General features: G+C 42.2%; 1 protein-coding gene across 6 annotated transcripts in view; it reads right to left on the bottom strand.

The window, feature by feature from the left end:
• Nucleotides 1-2165: 2165 nt before the first annotated feature.
• The window catches only part of mtmr4 (myotubularin related protein 4), a 44518-nt gene continuing 21375 nt past the window's right edge, over nucleotides 2166-25308 (bottom strand). For 3 of the 6 annotated variants that reach the window (XM_035911479.2, XM_035911480.2, XM_035911477.2), the window contains 17 exons: nucleotides 22237-22326; nucleotides 16816-16932; nucleotides 15794-15823; nucleotides 15158-15240; nucleotides 14162-14521; nucleotides 12950-13063; nucleotides 12663-12853; nucleotides 10500-10628; nucleotides 9639-9750; nucleotides 9020-9215; nucleotides 8693-8878; nucleotides 8292-8462; nucleotides 7083-7237; nucleotides 5517-6930; nucleotides 5267-5377; nucleotides 5057-5145; nucleotides 2166-3877 (listed from right to left, as the gene is read on the bottom strand). In XM_035911479.2, coding sequence (XP_035767372.1) covers nucleotides 3700-3877; nucleotides 5057-5145; nucleotides 5267-5377; nucleotides 5517-6930; nucleotides 7083-7237; nucleotides 8292-8462; nucleotides 8693-8878; nucleotides 9020-9215; nucleotides 9639-9750; nucleotides 10500-10628; nucleotides 12663-12853; nucleotides 12950-13063; nucleotides 14162-14521; nucleotides 15158-15240; nucleotides 15794-15823; nucleotides 16816-16932; nucleotides 22237-22326 — 3726 coding nt within the window. In that variant the 3' untranslated portion in view covers nucleotides 2166-3699. The remainder of the gene's footprint in view (nucleotides 3878-5056; nucleotides 5146-5266; nucleotides 5378-5516; nucleotides 6931-7082; nucleotides 7238-8291; nucleotides 8463-8692; nucleotides 8879-9019; nucleotides 9216-9638; nucleotides 9751-10499; nucleotides 10629-12662; nucleotides 12854-12949; nucleotides 13064-14161; nucleotides 14522-15157; nucleotides 15241-15793; nucleotides 15824-16815; nucleotides 16933-22236; nucleotides 22327-25308) is intronic. The other 3 variants (XM_006799569.2, XM_006799570.3, XM_035911478.2) reach the window with 3 other exon arrangements.

Below are 25308 nucleotides of genomic sequence, written 5' to 3'. Positions count from 1 at the left end.
GGTTTTGCGGGAAAAAAAGCCCAAATTTCTTTTCTGCTTTCTCACAGAATAGATTGAGCTGTCAACTTTATTTACATTCACTAAGTTGGACCCTAGAATAACCTGAGCCTGCATTATTCATCATGCTGAGCAGGTACACTGAAGGACATTACCAAGAGTCCCTGCTAAAAAGCGTCAAAGAACCTGAATTGATGTTTCTTAGAAACGTTGACACCAGCAGCTCATCTGAAAACAGTGCTTTGGTATGGTGTATGAAGGACCTGCTCCATACACATCTTTGTGGTATGAAGACACAAAACATAATAAGTAGCAAACAATGAAGCTTCCTTTTCTGCCTCCTCCATTCAGTACCTGCTTCTACAAAAGAAGCAGACTGTTTCATGTGATAAAGATGAATTTTAGTAACTCTTGAAAGTGGGGAAAGTGAGTAAATCTATGACAGTGAAATTGTGCAATGAGCCTCTCTCTTAATTGGGTCAAAGTTGCTGCTGAAAACAGACACACCTCTGTTTTTCGCGGAGAAAAAACGCCATCTAGTGCACAAATGCAAAAAAGCGCTTTCAGCACTGAAAGAAGATCCATTCAAATCCATTAATCTCCTTTACTTCGAAAGCTTTTGCTGAATGACACCCTGCAAAGTGTGCAATATATTTCTTATTATCATTATTAGTTGAATACTCCTTTAGATTTTTCAGTGCCACCACTACTTTTATTAATTCACTTATTCAGTGTTTCAAATAAAAAAATAAAATAAAAATGCATTGCAACCTGAAACTGGCTTTTTCCTGCAGATTCAGCTAAAGAAATGGGAACTAACAGGAATGTGTTTTTGCAGTAATTTTTACTTTTTGTTTTTGCTGCAGGCCATCAGTATCAAAGCACTCAACGGTGCTATATGAAATAAGTTCTTTGCCAAGTTGGGTATTTTGTGTTGACAGAACACTGATTCATCCTTTAAGGCCTTTTTAATGTGTGAATGATTCCTGGGTTAGTGCTAATTGGCTTAAAACAAACATTTTCTCTGGAAATGTTCAGGTACTGATGATCAGGACTGGACTAAAAATAAGTGACAAAACAGCCCATGTCCAGAGAAAACCTCTGGAAGACCTTCAGAAAGACTGAAGAACTATTCAACAACAGCAGTTTAAACATTATAAAAAAGTCTGGCTGCTAATATAAAGAAACAAAATGTAAAGAAAAGAGTGGTGGATCAAAACTTTGTGTGGTGTCCTTGTGGCAGCAGAGATACATCAGTGATACATAACCATTGTTTGGTAACCTTTCCGCCACAGCTTCAAAAGTGTCCATTTTTCAGCCAATCACAGAGCAAGCCTTCCTGATGAGTTCGGTGTCACAAACTCCAGTGACACTCCCCAAGCAGATCATAAAAAGGTACACTCTGCTCACCAAAACAGACACTCTGTGAGAGGCCCCCTGGGAGCACATGCCTTTTTGACTGATCTTGATAGGACTCATTCCATAGTATAACTTGCAGCATAATTTGGAGCGAGCCCTACTACCATCTCAAATTCAAGGTCAAATTCCGTACAATGAGGATATCAGAGACAGGCCACGGAGTTCCCAGCCTCCTCCTTATCATGACCTCTGAGCTTAACTGAGGAAAGTGAGGACTGCAGTATCTTTAGATGTTTAGAGGTTCTTTTGTGACCTCCTGGATGAGTCGTTGATGTGTTCTTGGAGTAATTTTGGTAGGCCACCTACTCCTTGGTAGGTTCACCACTGTTCCAAGTTTTCTCCACTTGTGAATAATGGCTCACTGGAGTCTCAAAGGCTTAAAAATTATAACTCTTTCCAGAGCAACAGATGTCAGTGACTTTGTTTCTGTGGCAGTAGTCTTTAGATCATACCATGATGTGCTGCTTTTTGAGCTCTTCACTTTGTCAGACAGGTCCCATTAAAAAAAACAACAAAAGCAAACAAACTGCATTTTGTATTTACTCAGGTCATCTTTATTTAATATTAAAATTGCGCAAAAAAAAAAACAACAAAAACAAAAACAAAAAACAAACAAACAAACAAAAAAAGAAATCAAGAAGGGGGCAAATAATTTTTCACAACACTATGGAGGCAATTTAAATAGTTATAGACAAAAGAAAATGAGATGCATACTGTAAAAGAAAAAACAAAATACAGGAAACCAGATCCATGATATAATCCTTTATTTTAACCCATGGGATTTCATTTTTACAGTGCATTTCTTTACAACAATAATTCATTAAGTGACAGGTTTTAGCCACCACTACGGATCAGATAACTATGTATGTTACATTTCTGAGCTCCTCAAAGATTTCAACTTCATAAACACCGTGCAAAAGATTCCAAATATTAGACGATGATAACTACAAAGGTAACGAATGCAGTGATATCCGATTATCCACTGACACTGTTAGCCTCTTGTTATCAAACTCTCAGTTAATCTTTAGTCGTCTCAGTGTTATTAAGCAGCTAGCTATCTGTACCATTAAACATACAGAGAGGTGGCCGATTAGAAACCTGCTGCCATCCATAACAAAGAAATATCCTTTGAAAAGAAAAAAAAAAAGAGAGAGAGAGAGAGACAAAACAAAATATGGCACCATTGTCTCAACAACCAGTAGACAAACATTTTTAAGGGGACTGTTGCCAAGCTACCCTTAAAAAACAAAAAACTAAGAGCTCTGTTCAGTCCTCAGCATGTGGAGGAGTCAGTCAGATGGACATAGAGCTTTATGTGGACACCAAGCCATTCGACTAGAGGAACATCAGCACAACCCTTCAGTTACATCTTCCAAGCACCTTCAAATGACTCATCTGAAGAAGACTTCACAGAAACCTGCTGCCTCCCACCCTCCTTCTGTCCCCGCAAAACCACATCAGTGTGCGCCACACATCCCTCAGAGCGTTGCACCGCGACTATACCAGAGAAAAGCATAGATAAAAGACACAACCACATCGACTGTGCACATACAGAACACACTGCAGCAATGAACATGTACAGGACCTACCAAATGCACGTTAACATAAACCCAGTCCAGTTATCCATCACATGTTACATTCAGGCTCCGAGAGGACAAAAAAAACAACAACAGCAAAAAAGATGCAATGGCAAAGTAAACAGCAGATTTCTCCCTTTTGCTCAAGTTTGGTCACAAGTGCCCTCCATTACATGACAGCTAGTAGTGCACAAAATAAGAATACAAAATTAGACTTTTAAATACTGTAGCAGCATTTCTTTTCTTTTAAAGTTGAAAGCCTCCAGTAGTACAGGTACAGGCTTTGGAGTCCCCCGACACGTGGAAGGGTGAGCGATTGTCCTCTGAACTGCGAGACGGTGTCCGTCAGGAGGGTGCAGGTGTTTGGTACTAAAAGGTGTGTGGACAGGTTGGAGATGTGTCTCAGGCGGGGGCACCACTAGAGGACTGAGCCGTGTGGAGGCAGCAGGACGCTGCGGCGCTTAGGCCTAAAGATGTCTTTGACCAACCCCCTCCTCCACCTGCTAGCATGCCTTAGCAATCCCTTCTATTACAGTCTATACGTACATCTCCGTTTTTAAAGCCCAGCGTCCCAAAGAGTAACAACTGCCCCTCATTCCCGCCCCTGCAGCCAAACTACAGCTGATTGGCGGTAAAAACAGCGCACAGCTTATCAGTCCCATACGAGCAGGACAAAGCCGAGGCGACAATGCTTCAGAGGTTTCTCTCAGCTGGAGGCTGTAGCGATGGCCTTCTTAAGCTGCTGGCTACGGATCTCGCGGGTGCGGGACTCGAGGAGCAGGTCGTGGCAGGTGTTGCACACCAACACGGGGTCGTAAAGCTGCTGGTCTGGGATGGGAAGCTTCAGGTGACAACAGTCTTTACAGAACACATTACCACAGTTCCTGAAAATGGAGAACACATGTAACGTTATTAATAGGACAAATAATATTTGATGTGAAGGTTTCTAAGACACTTTAGATACCAAACGTATAAGATTTCAAAATAAAAGATCCTCAGGACCCAGAGAGGGCAAAAATGAAAAGGCTAAATGCAGATTATGGATTGATGAGCAACACAAACAGTTTTACGCTTCTTCCTGAAGCACATTTAAAGGTCTTTTCACACATGGCAACTTTACTGCATTCCATCCGTCTCTATTACATTTGGGAACGGAAACACAAGTCATTGTTTACATACATTATAAATCAGCTGATTCTATTTATTACATGTTGGAAAACTTGCTGTGTTTAAGTTACATAAAAAATGGATCTAACAGTTGAACACATGCCCTGCTCAGAGTGCTGCTCTGCCTGTGAATATGAATTTTCCCCCCTGCCTAAAATGTCTCAGTGGAGCATATAATTAATTCCCCAGTGAGTCAAGAGCCTTTGATGCTGAAACCAAAGCTTGGAAAATGCACAGCAAATTGTCTTTTAAAGGCATGCTGCTGCTTTGGCAGAGTCACTGTGCAACTAAAGAGTGCAGAGAGAAACAGGCATACAAAATATACAAACACAGCCAGCTTTTAAAGGGAAACACTCAGATCTCTTAGACAAGTGCTAATCGTGAAGCAGCTTCACTTCAAATGCGAAAAAATATTAAGGCTTAAATGTTAAAAAGAATTTGCACAGCATTTGGAAAATGTACTTATTCTTTCTTGTTCAGAGTGAGACGATGAGACTAATCTTGTACTTGATGTTAACCAGCAGCTGGTCAGATTAACTTAGCACAAAGACTGAAAACCGGCTGAACAGTTTGTCTGGTTTTATTCAAACAGCAACCAAATTTGCCTTCAAAACTGCGCCAGAATAAAAGGAATAGCTGAGCACATAATTGCCCAGTAACACAGCAACAAGATGCTTTCACACTACTGACAGCTAGCAAAGCTAGCATTAGTTAATCTGAGCTAACAGGCTTATGGCTTCACATTTACTTTCTTAATCTGAGCAAATACGTAAACACAAATATTTCCACACTAATATTAATCTAGTCTAATCTTGGCATTTATCTATTTTTTCCTCCAAGTTTGAGCACATGTTGGAAAAATTAACAACAAAAAAGAAACACAATGAAGTCTCTACCTGCAGTGGTGACGTCTCTTGGCTATCCAGAACTCACAGTCACAGTTGAAACAATGGGAGGCCATGTGGTCGGGCACCCACCTCGTAACCTACACACAGAGATAGGTATCAGAAAAGTGTGAGACATAGCTCTGCTCCTGGACATGCAAGTGAGAAGTGAGTGGGAACAAGAAAGGAAGAGTGAAGACAGAAGCTCTGTAGGACACTCACCTCAGTGTCCCTGGGCTCCACTCGATCCCAGCTGCCCTCGGACAGACGGTCCTCGCTGTGGGTAGACAGAGAATCTTCCTCATTGCTGTTGTCTGACTCACGCAGACATGTCTAAGGAGAGAACAGAATGAGATCAGCGGATGGATGCAAATAAGAACTCTTCTGAAAATAATTGAGAGTAAATACTCTGAAGACAAAGAGAAATGCTTTTAGCTCTTTCAGTAAAGTCTGTGCTTAAAAAGTCACTCACAATGTCATCCTCGTACTCGACGTATGGCTCTGAGGGAGGGGTGCCATACTGTTGACTCTCAAGCCTCATCTGCAGCTGTCGCACCTGCTGTCGCAGCACCTCAACCTCCTGCTTGTAACCCGCCTCGATCTGACGCAATCTCTGCTGCACGGCATCCATCGGCACAGGCAGCCCGTCGTCATCCAGGTAAGCCAGGGCATGGGGAGGTGGTGGCGAGCTGGAAGCTGAGGGTGAGGAATAAGAGGCTGGCAGGAGCTGATGGGCTGCCAGTGAGTAGCTGGTGAGGGCAGCAGGCCCACACAGTCCAGTGTAGCCTGCACTCCTGGTAGGCCATCCAGTCTGCAGCGCACTGCTCGGACAACAGAGAGCCTCCCTGCGGCAGCACTGCGAGCCATTGGCAATGGCAAAGCCCTGGGCGCGGAGGAGTTTACTGGCAAGCCGGCGGCTCTGCTGGATGTTGGGGTGCTGGGCCCGGCTGGCACCAGAGGCAGACTGGACCAGACCCTGGACACTCTCCCAGTGGGAGCTGAGCAAGCACAGGTCCGAGAGCTGGCTCTGGGAGATCAGAGGGCGAGCAGTTAACTGGATGCAGTCTACAGGAGCTGCCGCTAACACGCGCTCTCTTCCACTCGCCCCATTTGTCCTCGTGTCCTCCTCCTCCTTCTGGGGTTGAGCTTGTGGCTGAAACTCAGGCTGCTCCTCATCATTCAAAGTATTTTGCGTAAATTCCTGGGTCACTGCGGAGGGCGAGTTGGGGGGATGATCATTCTCACCTGTAAGAGTCTCAGTGGAGTCCCCCATGGGAAGGAGTGGTGTTAGCTGCTTTACAGCCAGCAGGCTCTTTGACTGACTATCAATTTGTCCTTCAAATACAGAGGTTGGTGTGTTGGCTGCAGGTTGAGTGCTTTTGCAGGGCAGAGGTAAGCAGGGCTCTGATTTATGAGTGGGTGATGGTATACTCTCAGCAGTCCTACAAGGGCTCTCAGCCTCCATTGGAGCTTGTTGGAGTGGAGTATCTGTGATCTGATGCAAAGCTTGCATGAGGGCAGGAGTGGAAAAGGCAGTGTGAGCAAGTGTGACATCCTCACTGAGGGGAACAGGTGAGAGGGGCAGGGAAGGCAGGGGCTGCGTAGTGAAACAGGGTCCATCCACAGCCTCTTCAGCACCCGCTACACCTGGGACAGCTTCTGGAGTCGGATGCACAGATTGTCCCTCTCCACTGTCCACCGCAGTGTCAGGTATGAGCTCGTTGGAGCCTTCTACAGCGGGTTCTTCCACAGCAGGTGAGGGCTCCAGTGCAGAGCGACCCTCCTGGCAGTGCTTGTTGAGATTGGGGTCGCTTGATGTTCGTGTCAGGGGCATCCCATTCTCAAAAGCTGACAGCAGGTCATCCATGGAGCGGGTCTTAGGAAGTCTGTAAATCACCAGTACATACAGATCTTATTTTTTAATGTGTATAAAATGCAGCAATACAGTTCTCCATTTTGAACTCTAGAGGGCAGTCTGACTGTTTGCCATAACATTACTAGTCAGACTGCGGCAATAGTATTGCTCAGACAAACAGACCTGTCCAGGGAACGGGAGGTAAGCTCATCTCCTGTGATAGAGGGCGGGAGGTAGAGATCCACAGAATCATCCACAGCAGTGCAGGGGGAGGAGGTGGGCAGGTAGACGGCTGTCCACAACTGTAGTGCCCGAGTATGGCAGACTGGCTGCAGCACCTGGCAGACAAATACACCGGGAGGATAAGTACATAGTAATGGCGTCTAAAATCCAAAGTCTCAGGACGTGCATCAGAAAGGATGGCAGGGAAAGTAGGATAGATTTAATCTTTAATCATACTGAAGTTCAAAATCGGCGTCACATTATCCATTAATCAAAACACTTATTGTGCTCACTGAGATTGTGACTGAAGATTATGATCATTACTATTATCAACTGTTTCCTTCAGCAAGTCACCTCACTGAACACTAACTGAAAACCACAGTGGCTTTAAAAGGAAACACTCAGGAAGCAACTTCCAGCTGCAACTATACTAAACTACAGGGTGGGCCATTTATATGGATACACCGTAATAAAATGGGAATGGTTGGTGATATTAAAGTCCTGTTTGAGGCACATTAGTATATGTGAGGGGGCAAACTCCTCAAGATGGGTGGTGACCATGGTGGCCATTTAGAAGTCGGCCATCTTGGATACAACTTTTGTTTTTTCAATAGGAAGAGGGCCATGTGACACATCAAACTTATTGGTAATGTCACAAGAAAAACAGTGGTGTGCTTGGTTTCAACGTAACTTTATTCTTTCATGAGTTATTTACAAGTTTCTGACCACTTATAAAATGTGTTCAATGTGCTGCCCATTGTGTTGGATTGTCAATGCAACCCTCTTCTCCCACTCTTCACACACTGATAGCAACACCGCAGGAGAAATGCCAGAACAGGCATCCAGTATCCGTAGTTTCAGGTGCTGCACATCTCGTATCTTTACACCATAGACAATTGCCTTCAGATGACCCCAAAGATAAAAGTCTAAGGGGGTCAGATTGGGAGACCTTGGGGGCCATTCAACTGACCCACGACGACCAATCCATTTCCAGGAAACTGTTCATCTAAATGGCCACCATGGTCACCACCCATCTTGAGGAGTTTGCCCCCTCACATATACTAATGTGCCACAAATAGGACTTTAATATCACCAACCATTCCCATTTTATTACGGTGTATCCATATAAATGGCCCACCCTGTACAAAAGCTGTGAAAACCGGCAGGTACCATGTCATGAGAAGGGATGTAGAGGAAGTTCTGGAAGTTCTTGTTTGCTGTGCGAAGCAGAGACCACACAGAGCAGGTGCGTTTGTAGATATTCTTTGCCTCCCTTTCACGAGCGTTGTTGCACAGAAACGTGCCGTAAAGACACGAGTATGTGTGCTGCACCAACTTGACCTGGACATGTGAAGAAGATGCATCAAGTCAGGCCTTTAATTACAGCACTGATTAACTTTAACTCTCATTGTCGGTGTGTGTGAGACAGCTGACTGATGTGAAACATGACCATGTGACCCAAGACTTTATTCATTAGGCCAAATGTATGGTTTCATGTAATCCTGGACACTTTTTGAAGTTTAAAGAACATGTAGAGATTAATGCATAAGACAGACTATCCAACCACCCACCAGGAAGGCCTCGTTGAACTCAAACAGGCAGGGGAACTGTTTGAGCAGCTGGTGAACACAATCCAGCCACTGCAGGAAGACGGGACACTGCTCGCTCACATCGTCTGAGTTCTCCTGGTGGCCACAGCGGTCCCCAAACTTATGACCAAAGTCCAGCCATTCAGTCTCTACGAGCACCTGGAAACCCTGTGAATAGCACAGAAGTCAGTACCAAAAGCAACAAGAGAATCCAGCAAAATAAGTGCTTACCATATCTATGAGAATATGCCTGCATGTCATCTAAAAATCAAATACATTAGATTAATACTGAACTGTGCAGATGCTCACCTCTAATGTCCTGTAGTAGGGGTCCAGCAGGACCTTGGCGAGGGCTACAATCTGAGGCGTGCGGTCCCACCCGTCTGAGCAGTGTACCAGGACAGGACGACCGTCCCGCTCGACTGCTGAACATACCAGAGTGGCAGCCTTCAGCATGACCGACAGGTGCTGCAGCCAACGGGTGCTCTCCAGTGCTGAAAGCCAGCTGGAAACACGAGAGGGGGTTGATTAGGCAACAACTAACCTATATGGAATATGTCATAACTGAGGTAATCTGAAGACTGGATACAGCATGGATTGGGTTATTTGGGTTAACTATGACAGAGCAGGGAGGCACCTCTCTGGAGGCCTTTCTGCTTCACTTCACACATTCGATGTAAAATACACACAGCTGACGCACTGAAAACACATGTAAACATGGGAACAAATGGACAGCCATAACACACATGTGCTGTTGGTTGACGTGTACAGACAGACAGCTGGCAAGCCCAGCAGGAACAGGACTGTGTTCCTGTGCCTGTGTGGTGTTGCCTTACTGTGTGGTGAACCCACTTAAACAGAGAAGGTGGAGGGAGGTGCAAATGAGGCCAGAGCCGCTCAGAGAGAAAGGTCACATAGATCGACTTACTTTCCTGGATCGGGGATCTGACTGCAGACAGCCCTGAGAGCCTGGAAACTGTTCCGGATAGCATGGATGTTGGCCATTCCCATGAACATGACCTCACAGCTGGGGTAGTACTCTGAATACAAACAAACAACAATTTGCTTTCAGTGCAACATTCATAGTCATCTAACAGTGACTGTGTGTAGTCACTGGTAGCAATAATATTGTCCATTTAGTCAAACTGGACTGCACTAAATGTGTTAGCAAGTCACTGTAGAGAGAGGGGATTGTTTCCATAATGGAAAAGCAGCACTTTGTTAAACAGATGTGTGATCAAAAGCTACACAAAGAACATTTTATGGTAAATGGTAAATGGCCTGTATTTATATTTTAATTTTAAACTTGCTCTGTAAATGATGATTTCTATAAGACAGGTCTAACAGCATGAGCACTGACAAGAATTAAAGTGTGTGCAAAAGCTACAAATCACAACCAATATGCTCTAAACTGCCATCATAGCAGAGCCTATCTGAAAGCCATTAGTTTTAAATATTCAAGCTGATCAAGGAAAAAGTTGAATTATGATATAATTACCCATATACTTGTCCAGCTGGCTTTAGTATTATTCAAATTGTTTCTGATTGTTACACAAGTAATTAAAAAATAATTAAGCTCCATAGAGCTGAGAGGAATTATAAAGTTGGATATTAAAATTATGTTAAGTCACCACAAGCAGGCAATTTTAAAGTTCTGAGTAAAAACACTGTTTTACTTCTCACTGAGTTTCCTGTCTGCTTGACTCAGTAGAATCAGACGCCAAATGATACATACACATTTAATTTGACTTTTTGAAGATGGTGCAAAAATTTTTGGGATTATGCCAACCTTCACATTCGCAGCCTCCGCCCTTAGCTCGGTTAGCCACTGCAGCAGTGTATGAGCGAGCATCCAGAATCAGCAGCTTCTGTGTCACAGTGTTGTCATTGCAGCTGGAGCCACCCGTCAGAGATGAGTCTGGGGAAAGAGAAGATTCTGATCATTATGAGCAGACAGTGTAATGCGAATCGACCTGCCAGGGAAAGGAAGAAAGAGAAAGTGTGAAAGGAGGAGGACGGTGTCAGAAGTGCAGGGAACATGATTAAGAGAAACTGACTCTATTTGTAACCTACTGAAAATCAATATCTCCTCATGATGAACACCACTGCGTTACCTGGTAAGTCAAGAAGCCTCCTTCCCACAGCTTCTACAGAGAAATACGACTGGAACTGAAATACTTCTCTCTGCACCCTTCTCTAATTGTGTTAAAAGCTCTTTTATCACTTTCTGTAATTTGACATATCTGTGTGTTCCTTATAAGTTAATATGGAGGGAAAAAAGGAAAGCAAAACCACTGAAAAAGATACAAAGAGTTGTTTTTCTGAACTGTGAAAGCTGTGCTGACAGCTGTCCTACTTTCTGTAACTCACAATAATTACAATGCAGCAACACTGATGCATGTACTTTCTGTTAAAAAGGAGGACATTAGCAATGGAAAAAAACAAAAACAAAAAACACATTCCCAGCCCTGTGAATGCTTGCAAAGCTCTGAAAACACCAGAGTCCTAGCTATTAGCGGCTGTTTACAACCTGGAAATTTACTGATGTCCTCTCAAAGTTCAAAGTGCTGATTAAAAAGAAGCTAATTAAATTTATGATGTGCAGAATAAAAGCGATTCATGTTAATCAGCTACCTTTATACTTTAAATTGGTGATGATGTATTTATGTATTTGCAGGTATTATTGAAAATGCAGTTACATTACAATTTATTATGTGTTGGTTCTCTTGGAAGTAAAAATTGATAATTAAACAACAGATAAATGCATCTCTTTCTCTCTGGTCAAAGTTTGTGAAAGAAGTCTAGAGTTAGAGAGTGTTTGGCCAGGTTTGCACAGCGTGATCTGCTGTTATGTGTCTGGATGACTGCAGAGAGAGAGTCTGTTTCAGACACTCACTACTGGAAGCACTCTGTTTGGTATAGGTGTGTGGGCTGCCTGAGTAGACTGCAATATGATGCGATCACTAGCTGTGACTTTAAGAAAACGAGTGAATTTAGACCCTGGATGGTTTAATTCAGACGTTCCCAAAGTGTGGGGCCCGCCCCCTAGGGGGGGGCGCAGAGCCATTGCAGGGGGGGCGCGGCATGAAAAGGGAAAAAAAAAAACCAACAACAACGCTTGGACACTGCTAGCACGGGCGCCCACACAAACGCAAAGCAGGAGATGAAGCATAGCTGAATACGTTTCCAAACCAACTTCATTCTAAGCCAAAGACTAGAAAATATGGTGAAGCAAATCTTCCCTTTGGTTTCACCTGCACAAGTGCCAAGGTAGGTCTCCCTGCAGGATTGGTTTTCCCTTTGTTGGGAGCAGTGCTGGGCTGTTTAAATCACGGACAAACAGTATCCCACATTCTTGATTTGTAGTTCACAAACACTTGTTGTAATGACTAACTACTCCTGACATTTTGGAGATGTTAGCTCTTTATACAGTAAAGTTACAGCGGGATACAAATAACATCAGGCTGATCCTGCCACAATTTGTTCCCCCGGTTCAAATCACGGACAAACAGCATCCTACAGTTATTTATGTTTTTGAACCCATTTTGCAGAGTGATTCGAAACGCCGTTTACGTGTGGATGAAACAGCTGCGTTTTCAAAAATACCCGTGTAGGTGTGGACGTAGCATAAAAGACTTAGTAGTTTATTTTCTTACTACCTGTAATTTATTGCAGATTACTTGTATTTGCTTAATTGTTTACTAAATGTTTGAGGTGTGAAATAAACCGCAATGGAGCAAAATATGGGTGTGTGTGGTTGGAGGATGTGTTCATGCGTGCGCGCGAGGGGGGGCGCGAACATTTTTCTTGTAAAACAAGGGGGGCCCAGCAAAAAAGGTTTGGGAACCACTGGTTTAATTTGACAAACAGGGTCATCGTGTAATGCAGAGATGTGCAAATAGATGAGGAGTGCAAGTATGGACGTGCAAAGAAAATCAAACAGCAAGATTACCAAAATCACCATCGGAAGAGTCAGTAGCTTCCCCACGTTGTCGATTTGTTTGTGCACCCTTGGTTCCGCTGTCCATCTGACAGGCCTTAGCAATGGACGTAACTAGATACTCATCATCTGTGTTCCTCCAGCCCCACCAGCTAATCTCAGGCTGGCTACAGCGGGCGATCACTGCCCCGTTCTTCTGGTGCCTGGAAACGAAGGTTACAGAGTTAATTAACCTAAAATTATGGATTTTCTTCAGCTTGCACCCATATAAGCTGAAGAAAACATGCACACAAAGTTACCTGTAGACCACCACTGGGATCCTCTTCCAGGATCTAAAAGAAGCCACACTCTCCAGCTCCTTGTCAGTGATCCAGATTGGAATCAGAAGCTTCTGTGGGTAGCTGGAGCACAACCTACAGGATGAACAGGAGGTTAGAGGTTCTAAAGGAAGTTTTAAAACCATTTATAATGCTGCATTATCTTTTGATGAGGAAAACCAAGATGAAACTGGCTGCAAAAGGACATTCCCTAAAATGTTCTGGTTTTCAGGGTCACTGCAGCATCAATATCTCAGCTAGTCCAGAGAACAAATCAGAAACCTCCATCTGTCTCTGCTTTCTCCTCTTTCTCTCCCAGGATACTTTCTTCAAATTCTATTCACTTGCTCAGAGTCTAACAGCAGGAGGGAGAGAGACTGTGTGTGTGTGTAAAATACAGTGCTGAGTCATGGGCCTCAGCAGGCTGTGACTTGTTTAATTAGCCAGTTGTTCTATGTGTGTGTCTGTCTCAGTGGGGTGTGTTCTCCTGGGCCCTCCAAACAGACTGACCTTTTTTTTGTAGCATTTATTTACCCAGACTGCAAAGGAGACCCCGATGTACAGGTGCACACACTCATACACCCATTCAGTCTATTGTTTCTACTTAGGTGACTGCCTTAATACAGTTTATCTTAGGCTGAACTACCCAACCTGGTAGCCTCAGCGCGCGCGCACACACACACACACACACACACGCACACATACACACACGCTAAAGCTGTTTGTTTCAATGGCAGGGAAAATTGCAGCTTTAAAGACATCCTAGATTAGCCATTAGCTTGACTTATTTAAAGTGTACCTATTGGACATCCATTAATCAATTAAGACTTCTAGTCACAGTGGATGATGATGAAAACATCAAAGTCACATATCTAAAAGATGTGGAATTTGCTTCTAGGTGTTGCCTTTCACTTTGAGTACCCTTTTCTTCCCTCCCATCCCTGGTGACACTCTCCTTCTGAAAAACCTTGGATCTCATCAAAAAGTAACTAACTCTAAAATTCAGACACTTATATTACCAACCAGAGTTCCCACTCTGGCAGAGCTCTCAGAAATCTCACAGAAACACTGCCATTCACCGTCAACTATCCAATCATTACTCTTTATCATGACACCATTCTATACTACTAAAACTAGATGCAGTCATCGGGATATACCTGCTGTGCTTTTCATGGTTAAGCATCAGTGACATACTTGTAGTTGCAGTTGATATCAGACACTCTCCAGATGTTTTGAGTATCGAAGCCCATCCTCTTGACCTCCATTTCCATTCTCTGACGTACATGATCACCTACAAACACACATAGAACATGGACCGAGGGTATAAATGAAAAATGCCCTCTCAAACATTTACTTGTTCTAAAACTGTGAATGAATGTGTGTGAACCTGGGCGACAAAGATGAAGGTGCTGATCTTCATCGTCAGCGCTGCCTCCTAGACACCACGCGTGATAGGCCAGGGCGAACAGGTCCTCCAGCCGTGATGGGTGTGCTATGGAACGGTTCAGACGTTTGACCCACTCCTGGCACTGCTTGAACGTTGCAAAGTGGCATCTGTGGAGATTAGAAAGATTAGTGAGATCCAACAAACCCTTCATGCACTGGGGACTAGGAGAAAAAAAACAAAACAATAAATCAGCTGTTCTGTGATTTTCCAGCCTTTAAACCAGAGTAGTAACGTGGTTGCTTAATAATGAGGAACCAAAATGCTGCTGGGCACATCTGCTACCGAGTATGCAACGGTTCCACTGGTTTTAAACTTTACAGATGTTCATGAACACATAAAGATGAGAATTTACCAACACCCTTTATTACCTTTGAAACCTTAGTTTCAAAGAAGTATTACCTACATATTATTTTACATTTCCTATCTAAGGTGGGCGAATGACAGTGCGTCACAAGTTGTGACTGAAATCATCAATGACTACAAGTACAGTTCAGTTCTGCAAAAACACATAATTTCTGTGTTGTTGCTTTTTTTCTCCATGTCAAGTCCTTTACATTATTGCTTAATTTGATCTCAAGTCAAACTGAACTCCAAATTCGGTCAGTCTGTTGTAATGTGTACAATTTACAATTGGTAATGTGTAATATGAACAGTTTCCTAAATGAACCCATAATATTACTAATTCAAATGTGTATCAGAGTACTGTGCTGTAAGAGAGTGTAAGAGTGAGGGACTCTCCTTACCTGACAACTTTAGAGTCTTTGCAAATGATGTGCAACTGGAACATATCTCTGCTCTCTACACTTTCTATCAGCCTGAGAGGCACCTGCAGAGGGAGACAGAGAGCATGTGCATTTAGCCTGATGGCCCACTGTGTGAGCAGACAGCACACTGGCAGAGAAATTACCACCCTCTGGTCTAGTACAGACTGTATCCAGGTTAGACACACTAAGTAAATCTTTAACCTGACTGCAGAGGAACAAAAGGCCTCACTGGTGTTCCAACTTTGCCTCTAAAACTGTTATGATACCAAGTGACAGCTACAAACCTGCCATCTCTTATGCTTTTCAAGCAGGTAAGTGGTACTTTAGAGTAAGATGTTAATGAACCCCCGACGAGGTTTAAAAAATCCCTTATGGACAAACCTTTGAGCATAAGGACTATGTATGTGCACTTTTTACAAATAATGGCCAGTTTAATTCATGAGAGAGAGTGCTGGCGACACAGTCATTTCACAAAATGATTAATCCATCTACCACTCTGCTGAATGTAAATTACAGTTTGGCCTCAGTGCATCCCAATCATGTAAAGTGAAGAGGAGCTTAATGACAGCTGTCTAGACTATGGCAGAGGGTGATGTTTTATCATATGGTACTCACAGATATGTCAATGTCCACACCTGGGTAGGTCTAAAACACAGTGACACCATGGAGCACAGACAAGGAGAGAAGGAGGGAGGGAAGAAATAAGACAGGAGGAAATGGAAAAAAAACAAAACAACAAACTATTAAACCCAAAAAGGAGGCATTGGGAAATGAAGAGTTAAAAGGAAAGTAAACACCAAAGAGGCAGCGAGATGAAAAGACAACCGAGCGGATCACGCTGTGCACTATTTGTAGCACATGGCCAAGTCAAATGGAAATCATAAAGAGAAAGACAAACACAGGCGGGAGCAAAGGGCAAGAAAACAGCTTAAAAGTAAGAGGCTGTAAAGAGTTGTGAAGGGGAGGTGTGGGTGAAAGGTTGTTTGCTGGCATTCATGCAGTTCATGTGTGCTTCTGGGGTCAAGGCAGGAGTCTGTCTAAGTAGGAAATCAGTTTGATAAGGACTGTTAGTCTGTGACATTTGAACTTTGTGTGGTAATCTCACTCTCCTCTGCTTAAAGTTAAGGTGAGGACGTGCCTCGGTGATTGGCCCTCGCCACCTCCTTCGTTTTTAAAACTGTCATCTTTTCCAGAAGCTGAATCCTTCTGGAAAAGATGACATGGATCGGGGAAGAAGGATTTTCATTGCCAGTGAATGCAAACAACCAGCCTGTTTGTATTTGAGCAAGGCCTGACGTCAGCAGGAGCGAGCTGGTGGAGAGCACTGCCAGCCTGGATGTCACATTAAACCTTTGTGGTTTCAGGATTAGAGGGTCTAGTGCTCCTGTGATTTCACCTTGGTACAAACAACTACATGCCAAGTAAGCTAAAAGTGCTCTACGGGTACCCCATTGAAAGTTTATTTGCCTTGTTGCCACAGTTATTTCTTAATAAAAACTTATATGGGGGAAGGGAAAAAGTCTAATTGCATCCAAACTAAACATCCTTCCCTCTCCTCTGCTGGTGGCATAGGGCTCTGGCAGAAGTGACAGTTCTGTGATTCTTTGTTAGGTTTGTTGTCGGAGACATGCACTCACATTGATCACTGAGTCCTTGAACTTGATGTGAAGTCTGTAGTTAGAAATGGCAATGATGGCTTCATCAGCACGGCCAAGATATTCCACACCTTCCCCCTGAAGAACTGGGAACGGCACCTGCAAAGACCCAAAAACAATGGAACTGTTTAAGTCTCATGTGCATGAAACATTACACCAGCACGCATTTAACAGCTTTATTCAATCTACTGGAAGTCTAATCCTGACAGAACATATTATGTTAATGCCGCGTCCTCAGTTTTGGTGCAACTCGTTCTAAATATTGATTGTGGGAATGTCATTTTTGGACAATGACAAATTAAATTTAACTTTGACTGAAAAGCCAGACCATTAATGTCTGTACTACTGTGGATTTTTTTAGATGGTCAAAAAAAGAAAAAAAAGTAATCTCAGAGCAAAACAGCAAGATATGTGACATGATCTGTTAAGCTCTTTGTCATACTTTTAGAGGTACTTAAACTCAAATATCATATTAGCACGGCATTTCATTTTTATAAGCAATACCCCGCATAACAGACAGCTTGTGATCATCCTGTCAGAGTAATATTGAAGATAAAAGAAAAAGAGGGACATGAGAAAAAGCATGCATGTGTAGCTGTCCAATTAGGGCATATGAGTTTTACAGAAGAGCCTTTGTTAGCACAGAGGGGCTGGTTGGTGGGAGGGAGACTGTCTGCTCCGGTGTAGAGGGAGAGGGATCCCAAACTGTCCATTAACATTCCATGGCCATTTGATTAGTCGCAGCCAAGCCCTGGCTTCAGCCGCAACGAGACCCCTACATTAAGGTAATTGCTTCCCAACAGAGGTTAACAGAACATTTTTCATTTCATTCTGAGGCAGGGTATTATCTTAAAAGTCGACAGAGTGGAAGAGACACATGGTTGCACGTGCAAACTCCTAAAACATCTTTTCATTTATCTAAAACCGGAAGCTTTTAATCAGTTTCAGACCAGCTGCTCTTGTTGTTATTCTGTTTACTTACTTTACTGCTTTTTCAATATAATTAAAAAAAGATGCACTGAAACAAAAGATCTTGAATAAATGGTGTTGACCAGGAGCACAAGTGTTCGATTATAAAATAACTTTGTGAAACACTCTCGGCTTGGTGATGAACTGTGTTAGGTCCATTCCGTCTTGACTATAACACACTTTTTTTCCTTAGTTGTCACTTGGATGCGATTGGCACGAGCACAGTTATCGCTATGGCTGCTTCAAACTAATGAAAAGTGCGACAACGGTCTTGTTGTTGAGTTGCTAAGTAGTGAGGAAAGTGTTGCTTAGATACAACATTACCTCATTCTGTATTAGCATGCACTGCTGAGTCACACTGAAGAGGACCCACTAGTGCATGTTAAAAAAAAGACAACATGCAGCAGAGCAACTGCAAGGCTATAGCAGGCCCACTTGAAACAGCTAACACTGCTGAAAGAAGAGCTCCACAGCACAAAAAGCTAAATGTGACCGATATTCCCATCACTCCATCTAGTCCAACAGACTATTTACTCTCATGCCAAATTGGATGAAACTCTAAAATAAAGCAGGACTATTATGTAGAAATCCCATTGAGTGGTAAGAGGTCAAAAGATGTTGATGATGGCTGATCCATAAAAATGTTTTTTTTTTTAAAAGCCCTGATATTTATCACTGCACCTGCTGCTCATCAATAACTGAAAACTTCCACATGAATCGAGACAGGAAGCATGACGAGGGGAAAAAAAAAAAGTGTAGCTTAAACTGGTAAATGGAGCACATAGTACTCTGCGCTCAGACATCAGCAGAGCCAAATATAGGCAGCAGCAGCCCCCTCCTTCTCGGCACAATAGAGCGGGACTTTGAAATATTTTTGGGATTAAAATATTCCAGTTTTTCAACTGCAGCTCAAGCAAATTGGAAGTGACAGGAGGACAAACGGCGATGACACCTAGGTTAAGCTTAAAAACCATGTAGCTACTGACTGAGGAAAAGGACTGACGATACCGTTTTACAATATATAAAAGGAAAACGCCACAAAAGCAAAGGAAAGGTATACGATTTCATTAAATACTGGCTCAGTGGCAGTAGAAATAAACAAATTCAGGTAGAGAGTGTACACATTTCTCTGCTGTGGAAAAGACTTGAAGTGTGTTGCTAGGAGTGCCATAGTTAACATGCTGTACAGACTGCAAGCTGCATTAAACAAGCTGTGCTCCAAAAGTAGGTGCATGAGTCACTGGCAGCCAGCAAGTGCAGCAGAAGATACTGTGTCACGTTTCCTCTATGAAGCCTTCAGCAGCAGAAAAATGATGAGAGAGAGAGAGAGGGGGGGGGGGGGGGGGGGGGGGGGAGGGAGGGAGGGTAGAAAGCCCCATTTAAAGAGGAAAAAAAAGAAAACACTGACTTGTGAGTCGTGACTTCCGGTTTAAGCAGCCTGCCTGTTAGGACATGCACGTGAGCAAATGTACGCGCAACTGAAAGCATGCTCCATGACTTGCACGCACGCAGGAGGGAAGGCAGTAGGGTAATAAATACAGTGGGGTGGGGAAATGCCTGCAATTTGTCCGCAGTAACAGACATCAGCTGTCAGTGAAACCATCATGGGAGAGCCTACACATGCACAAAAAGTCACACAAAAGCACAGAGACAATGTGTGACTCCATGTGTGAATGCAAGGGGAAGGGAAGCAAGCGTAAGAGTGCAGAAACAGAAAGATTCTGCCGTAAGAATTCAGCAGATTAAAAGACACTCTAGTCTTTGCTAGCAGAATATGATACAGCCATGCTTCCTTTGCACACTGCTCAGCTGGAAAAAATATACAAAAGACCTTTGACACACAGAGCCCTTTAAAGCATAGCACTTTAATAATAAAACATTTGAACAGGTTGATACTCCCTGCAGTTCACTAGAAACCAAGTGGCTTCAATTGAAAGCCACAAAAAAGAAACAACAGATAGTGACCCCAGGCCCCTCCTCCCTCCATTTTTCCTTTGTCCAGTGCTCCAGACACATGATGCTAAGCTCCATTAACCAGCAGACAGCCACAGAGCGCCAGCTTAACACCAGAGGGTCAAGCGCAAGTTAGCCATCACAGTTCTGCAACTTGTATCCTCACATGGAACAGACTTTGAAATCCTTCTCAGTTAACTGACCTAAATGTTTCTGAACCTTTTTATCCTTTGCAGCGGCTTCTAATTTATTTATGTAAAACATTTTTGGAACAGCTTGGGGTAGTTTATTCTGCAGTATGGCTCACATATACAAACCTCTCAAGTAAAGTTTCTACTGTATTTAGAAGTTGATCTTCAACAGGCCAACTACATATATGTATTTAGCCTTTTTATGTTAATAATATGAACATTTACATTTATATTCATAAAATAAATGCTTTAAAGTAGGTCAAGCACAAGTGCTCCTTTACAACCAATGCACTTAAAGAAAGGCCTGAGCCACAATTCAGTCCTTTCATATGTACATGCAAAACAACTTCCTGCTCTCCTTATTAAAGCTTTGCATAAAAATATCCCTTATCTTTACATGCTGGCTTAATTCAGAGCCAGTTTTTAAAAAAAAGTTTACTGAAGAGAATTTGTTTTCTTATTAGAACTCTATGATACTTTATCTGTAGAGAGTGTGGGCAATTGCTGCATTCAAATGGAAATACTTGTTATTCTAATTAGAGCTGGGCGATATATCGAGTTTTTAAAAAATATCGATATATTTTTATACGAGATATAAGATGTGACAATATCCTTTATATCGATATAGTCTATGTTACGTTATAAGTATACTTGTGGAGCCGCAAGTTTGCCTCTCTTTCGTCCACTTTTGTCTTTACGCAACGTTACTCGGCCTCGCCCCTCCTTCACTGAACACAACTCCCCCTCCTCCCCCATCGCTTCACCTGCAGGAAGCGACAAGATGGACACGGCAAATCTCCGTTAACGAGTTACTGCGCATCGCCCGTGCGTGGGGCTGGACGCCGTCAACGTGTTAGCTAGCTAACCACGCTAACGAGCTAACCACGCTAACGCCATGCAGCCCAGAGGCGCTGCACAGCCTAAAATCCTTTCATTTTCTCAAAAGTTGACAGCGCGCCTTATGTATGAATTTTGTTTGTGCTTGATGGCCGCGAAGCGATTTTATGTGGTACACAGCGCTCAGCAATCTGTCAAAAAATGTTTTAGTACGACTTTGGTAAGCTACGGTGCTGCACCAGTGTTGCCAACTCCTCAGTAAGGAAAATCGCTATTGGTTGTCCTAAAAGTCGCTAGAAGTCGCTAAATGACGTCATCACCTAATTTGCATAATTGGTCACGCTAATATAATTGTAATCTATGTTGTTGGAGAGAGAAATAACATCGTGGAAGAGACAAAGTGAGTAAAAAACGTCCTAAATGCATTTAGAATTTATTTAGAACTACAAATTAAATTTATTTTAGCAATTATTGTTTTTTTAATGTCACAATTCCAACCCTGCTTCTTTACCCGGGCTTAGACCGGCAAAAGTGACCCGAAATAGGCACTCTGGTGGAGTTACTTTGGGTGTGTGTGTTTATAAGTAGTTTTAAACCTTGTGATCCACAAAACAGCATAAGAGTAAAAGAGTAAAAGAAGAACTGACTGCGTTACAGCACCGCTGCTTGTTGAGAGTAAAAGCGATATGCGCTTTCACGTCTTTTTTTTTTTAGCGACTTTTTGTAGAAAAAAAGTCGCTAGGGGGTCTGAAAACTCGCTAAATATAGCGACAAAGTCGCTAAGTTGGCAACACTGTGCTGCACCGGTTGATGGATTGTCAGAGCGTTACGGCTACCGAGGAGCCTCATTGTTTTCTTTTATTTATGGAGCATTATTATTTAATAAATGCTCATAATTTATTTTTGAGTAAATTTTATGTACATCTATGCTCTATGTTAATAAAAGTGCCTGTGTGACATCTGGGACACAGCTTTGACTAAGAACTCTCTTTTTGTTCTTACTTTATGGCTTAAAAAAAAAAAAATCGAGATATATATCTTATATCGCCGTAAAGGTAAAATATATTGAGATATGAATTTTGGGTCATATCGCCCAGCCCTAATTCTAATCGTTAATTAATTTTGTCAGTGTTTAGCACAGGAAAAAGTTGAGCTACATGACAGTGAAAAAAACAAAAGCATTCCTCTGGGTCCCCATCACCATCACTTCTTCCATGTCTGACCTCAAGCCTGTCGGGTTGAGACTTGTGCAGTAATATCTCGGAAATCATGAGATGACCAGGCGTCAAGGTGAGGGTGTTTCAGAGGAACATTGATTTTATTAGCCACCAAGATTTAACATAACGTCACAACCTAGAAGTGCCACACTTGTTCCTGGTTTTCTAATATTAAGTCATGTTTGCTGGGCGTGAGAGCAGATGGGACCGTGCTGTAGAAGTGGTTGTCACCTCACCTGAAGGCTTTCATCCTCCTTCACCAGCTCCTTCTGGGGGAACAAATCCTTGGCCTTGATGTACTCCAGACTGGGAGGCCCCTCTTCACCCTGTCAGACACAAACACAATCCAGCGATAGAAAGATAAATACTTCCGTCGTGATTCATGTCAACATATCAATGTGAGACTACATATGAGAAACTGAAGCAACACACAAAGTCCATATAGTTTGTTGATAGCAATACTGAAGCAAGTGAAGAGACATGAAACAATCAATACAACCAAACCCAGAGTTAATATTCTCACTGCTTTTATCCAGGTCATTAGGCTTTGGTAGTTCATTGGTTCATACGTGCCAGGTAGAGTTTTGCAATCTCCTGCAGCCAGCTCAGACATCACGTAGGAGATTAAAAATTTACTACGAGGGCCCTAAAATTGTACATTTGAAGAAGAAAAAGAAAAAAAAAGTAGTACACAACCTTGTGTTAGGTCAATGTGCCAAACCATTTAAAATGTTTATTACTTGCTTATGACTGACAGTTTTCCTGCCTGATGAATACTAATGCTGAAAAAGAAATGCAACTTTTGATGTTTGCAGTGTGTTTGCTTTGGCACTGCAGTACAGGTGGTTACTGCAAGTGTAAAAGGTCACTGGGTGTAGTGCAAACAAAGATACTGTGATTAACTTGAGGATTTTACCTTTAAAAAAAAAAGGTTTTTTATGAGTCATGCTTCACTATAGTTTAAAAAGTTCCTTGGGGCATAAAAAAAAAATACATACAGATAATAAATGTAACTATTTTGATTGCAAATATGATTTGCAAATATTTCTGCAGTTTATTAGAAATTACAAACAAACAAAAAACAAAAAAAACAGCTGCAGTCTTTTCAAGTTCACTTCTCTTCTAATAGATGGTCGGCTAAAATTAGACTGCAACACTTTAAGGAGTGGCGGAGATGAGAACGAGAGGAACAAAGAGGGCAGTCGAGTCTGTCCTTGAAGCTTAGGGGCCTGTGTCCAACTCGGGCTGAGCAAATATGTTCATCAGGTCATACTTCAATTACTGGACTTAAAGGGGTGAAAAGCAATCACATGATGAAACTGAAGGACATGCCCTTGGCTTTTATTCTCTTTAATCCCTATTCTAAAAACACCAATATTTTGCAAATAATTTTTTATAATCTTTTTTTTAAAACTACATAATTCAAAAGTAAGCACATTAAGCAAATTAACATCTTCCCCAATATACCATTCTATACTCTATAGTGTATATAGTAGAGCAGGGCGATATGACCAAAAATATTTATCACGATATACATTTGAAAAATTGCGATAACGATATAACTGACGATATAATTGACACTAGACAAAATACTTTACAACTCCACAACTTTATTAGTGCAAAAAAAACCAAACATCAATGTATTTTCACTTAAACAAGCAGCTGTTTTTTATGTGCATTAAAGTTATATAAAAATGTAACAGTGCAAATTCCTTGCTGACAGTTTAACCAAAAGGCATTTCTGGTGGCCGACATATCCTCAGCATAACCATGTTTAATATCCACAAAACTTAAAAAGAGGTTATACACACACACAATACGGTAATATTATGTTGAAGCACAGTACGTATCACTCCGCCAGGCTCCTGTCTACGATAGCCGTAATGCTCCGACAATCCATCAAGCGGTGTGGCTTCGTAGCTTAGCAAAGTCGTACTAAAACATTTGACAGATTTTCGAGCGCCGTGTACGACATAAAATCGTTTCGAGGTCAGTAAACACAACCAGAATTCATACATAAGGCACACGGGATTATAAGGGGCACTGTCAATTTTCAGAAAAATCAAAGGATTGATTTTAAGTGTGCCCTATTTTCCAAACAACACGGTAATACCGATGGCCCGCTAGCATGCGCTACCAAAAATAGTGCTTTGTTGTGTATCTGACGGGCGAAAGCTAAACCAGTTTCACACCACTGAAGTTGCAGCATTTTTACAAACCAATTCTGGTTCCTCCGTTTCATTTAACGATCCACTTTCGCTCTTCTCATTCTCCGTCACCGCCATGTGCGTATGTAAACAAAGGCACTGCGCATCATCATTTTCCGATCGTTGCCCAAAATTACACCGGTATTACCGTGAACGGTATGATATAGCCCAGCCCTAGTATATAGTATGGTACATTAGTGCGGTACATGTCCAACAATTTTCTAGCTTTGTGCTATAACACGAATAAGTTCCAATCCTTCTCGTTCAGGTGCTGTGTCATTTCTGCCACTTTACTGCTCTGCTGGATTTTTACTTTTCCATTTGAGTACGACCGTGTGTTATTTTGGTTTTATAATAAAATCAGAAATAGAGGCCTAACTGGGTGGTTTATTTCTGTGAATCACATCCACGGAATCTTCTAGCATCCCACCAAGATAGTTATAGTATATTTAAAAAAACAAATAAACCACACAACAGCAAAGTATCAGTTAGGTGAAATTATTGAATTTTAAAAAGCAAAATGAAAAAAGATCCCATGCATATTAAACCAACACCCCCCAAAAAAATAAAATGGCACGAGGAGGCATCGAGATCAATTACAGTATTGTGTTTGAAAATGTTGTTTAATTTTAAAATACGGATTCGAATACAAGACAATAAGAACAAAGTGAAATTAACCTGAAAATGAAAAACCTTTAACACTGCATCCCAAGATGCAAGCTGAAATTTCAGGAATTATATCAGAAACCAACTGATGTCTGACCACAGAGAACTCCTGCCGTGTTTACAGTGGTTACATCTTTAATCCGGAGGCTCAAACTGGTAATTAAACCACACGATAAGCATACCACCCATTGGGCTGGTAACAGATGGACATAGTGTCCCTACAGTGACAACCCCTCACCTACAAGTCACCAATCACCAACATTTTCCTAAAAGCATCACATCACAAGTAATAATGACAATGCCAAGGCAGTATTTTTCAGCTTATGTGACATAGCTCCATCAGTAGGTAATAATTACAGTGAGCTAAAAACATACATCTGTGATAGCACAGGTGCTGTCATGGATGATGAAAACTTTTGGCCGATGATGAAAACA

The sequence above is a fragment of the Neolamprologus brichardi genome, chromosome 10 (genome assembly GCF_056152115.1).
Source record: "Neolamprologus brichardi isolate AB-2024 chromosome 10, ASM5615211v1, whole genome shotgun sequence".
Lineage (NCBI taxonomy): Eukaryota > Metazoa > Chordata > Actinopteri > Cichliformes > Cichlidae > Neolamprologus > Neolamprologus brichardi.
The sequence above is the reverse complement of the archived record's forward strand: the minus strand, read 5'-3'. Positions and strand labels throughout refer to the sequence as shown.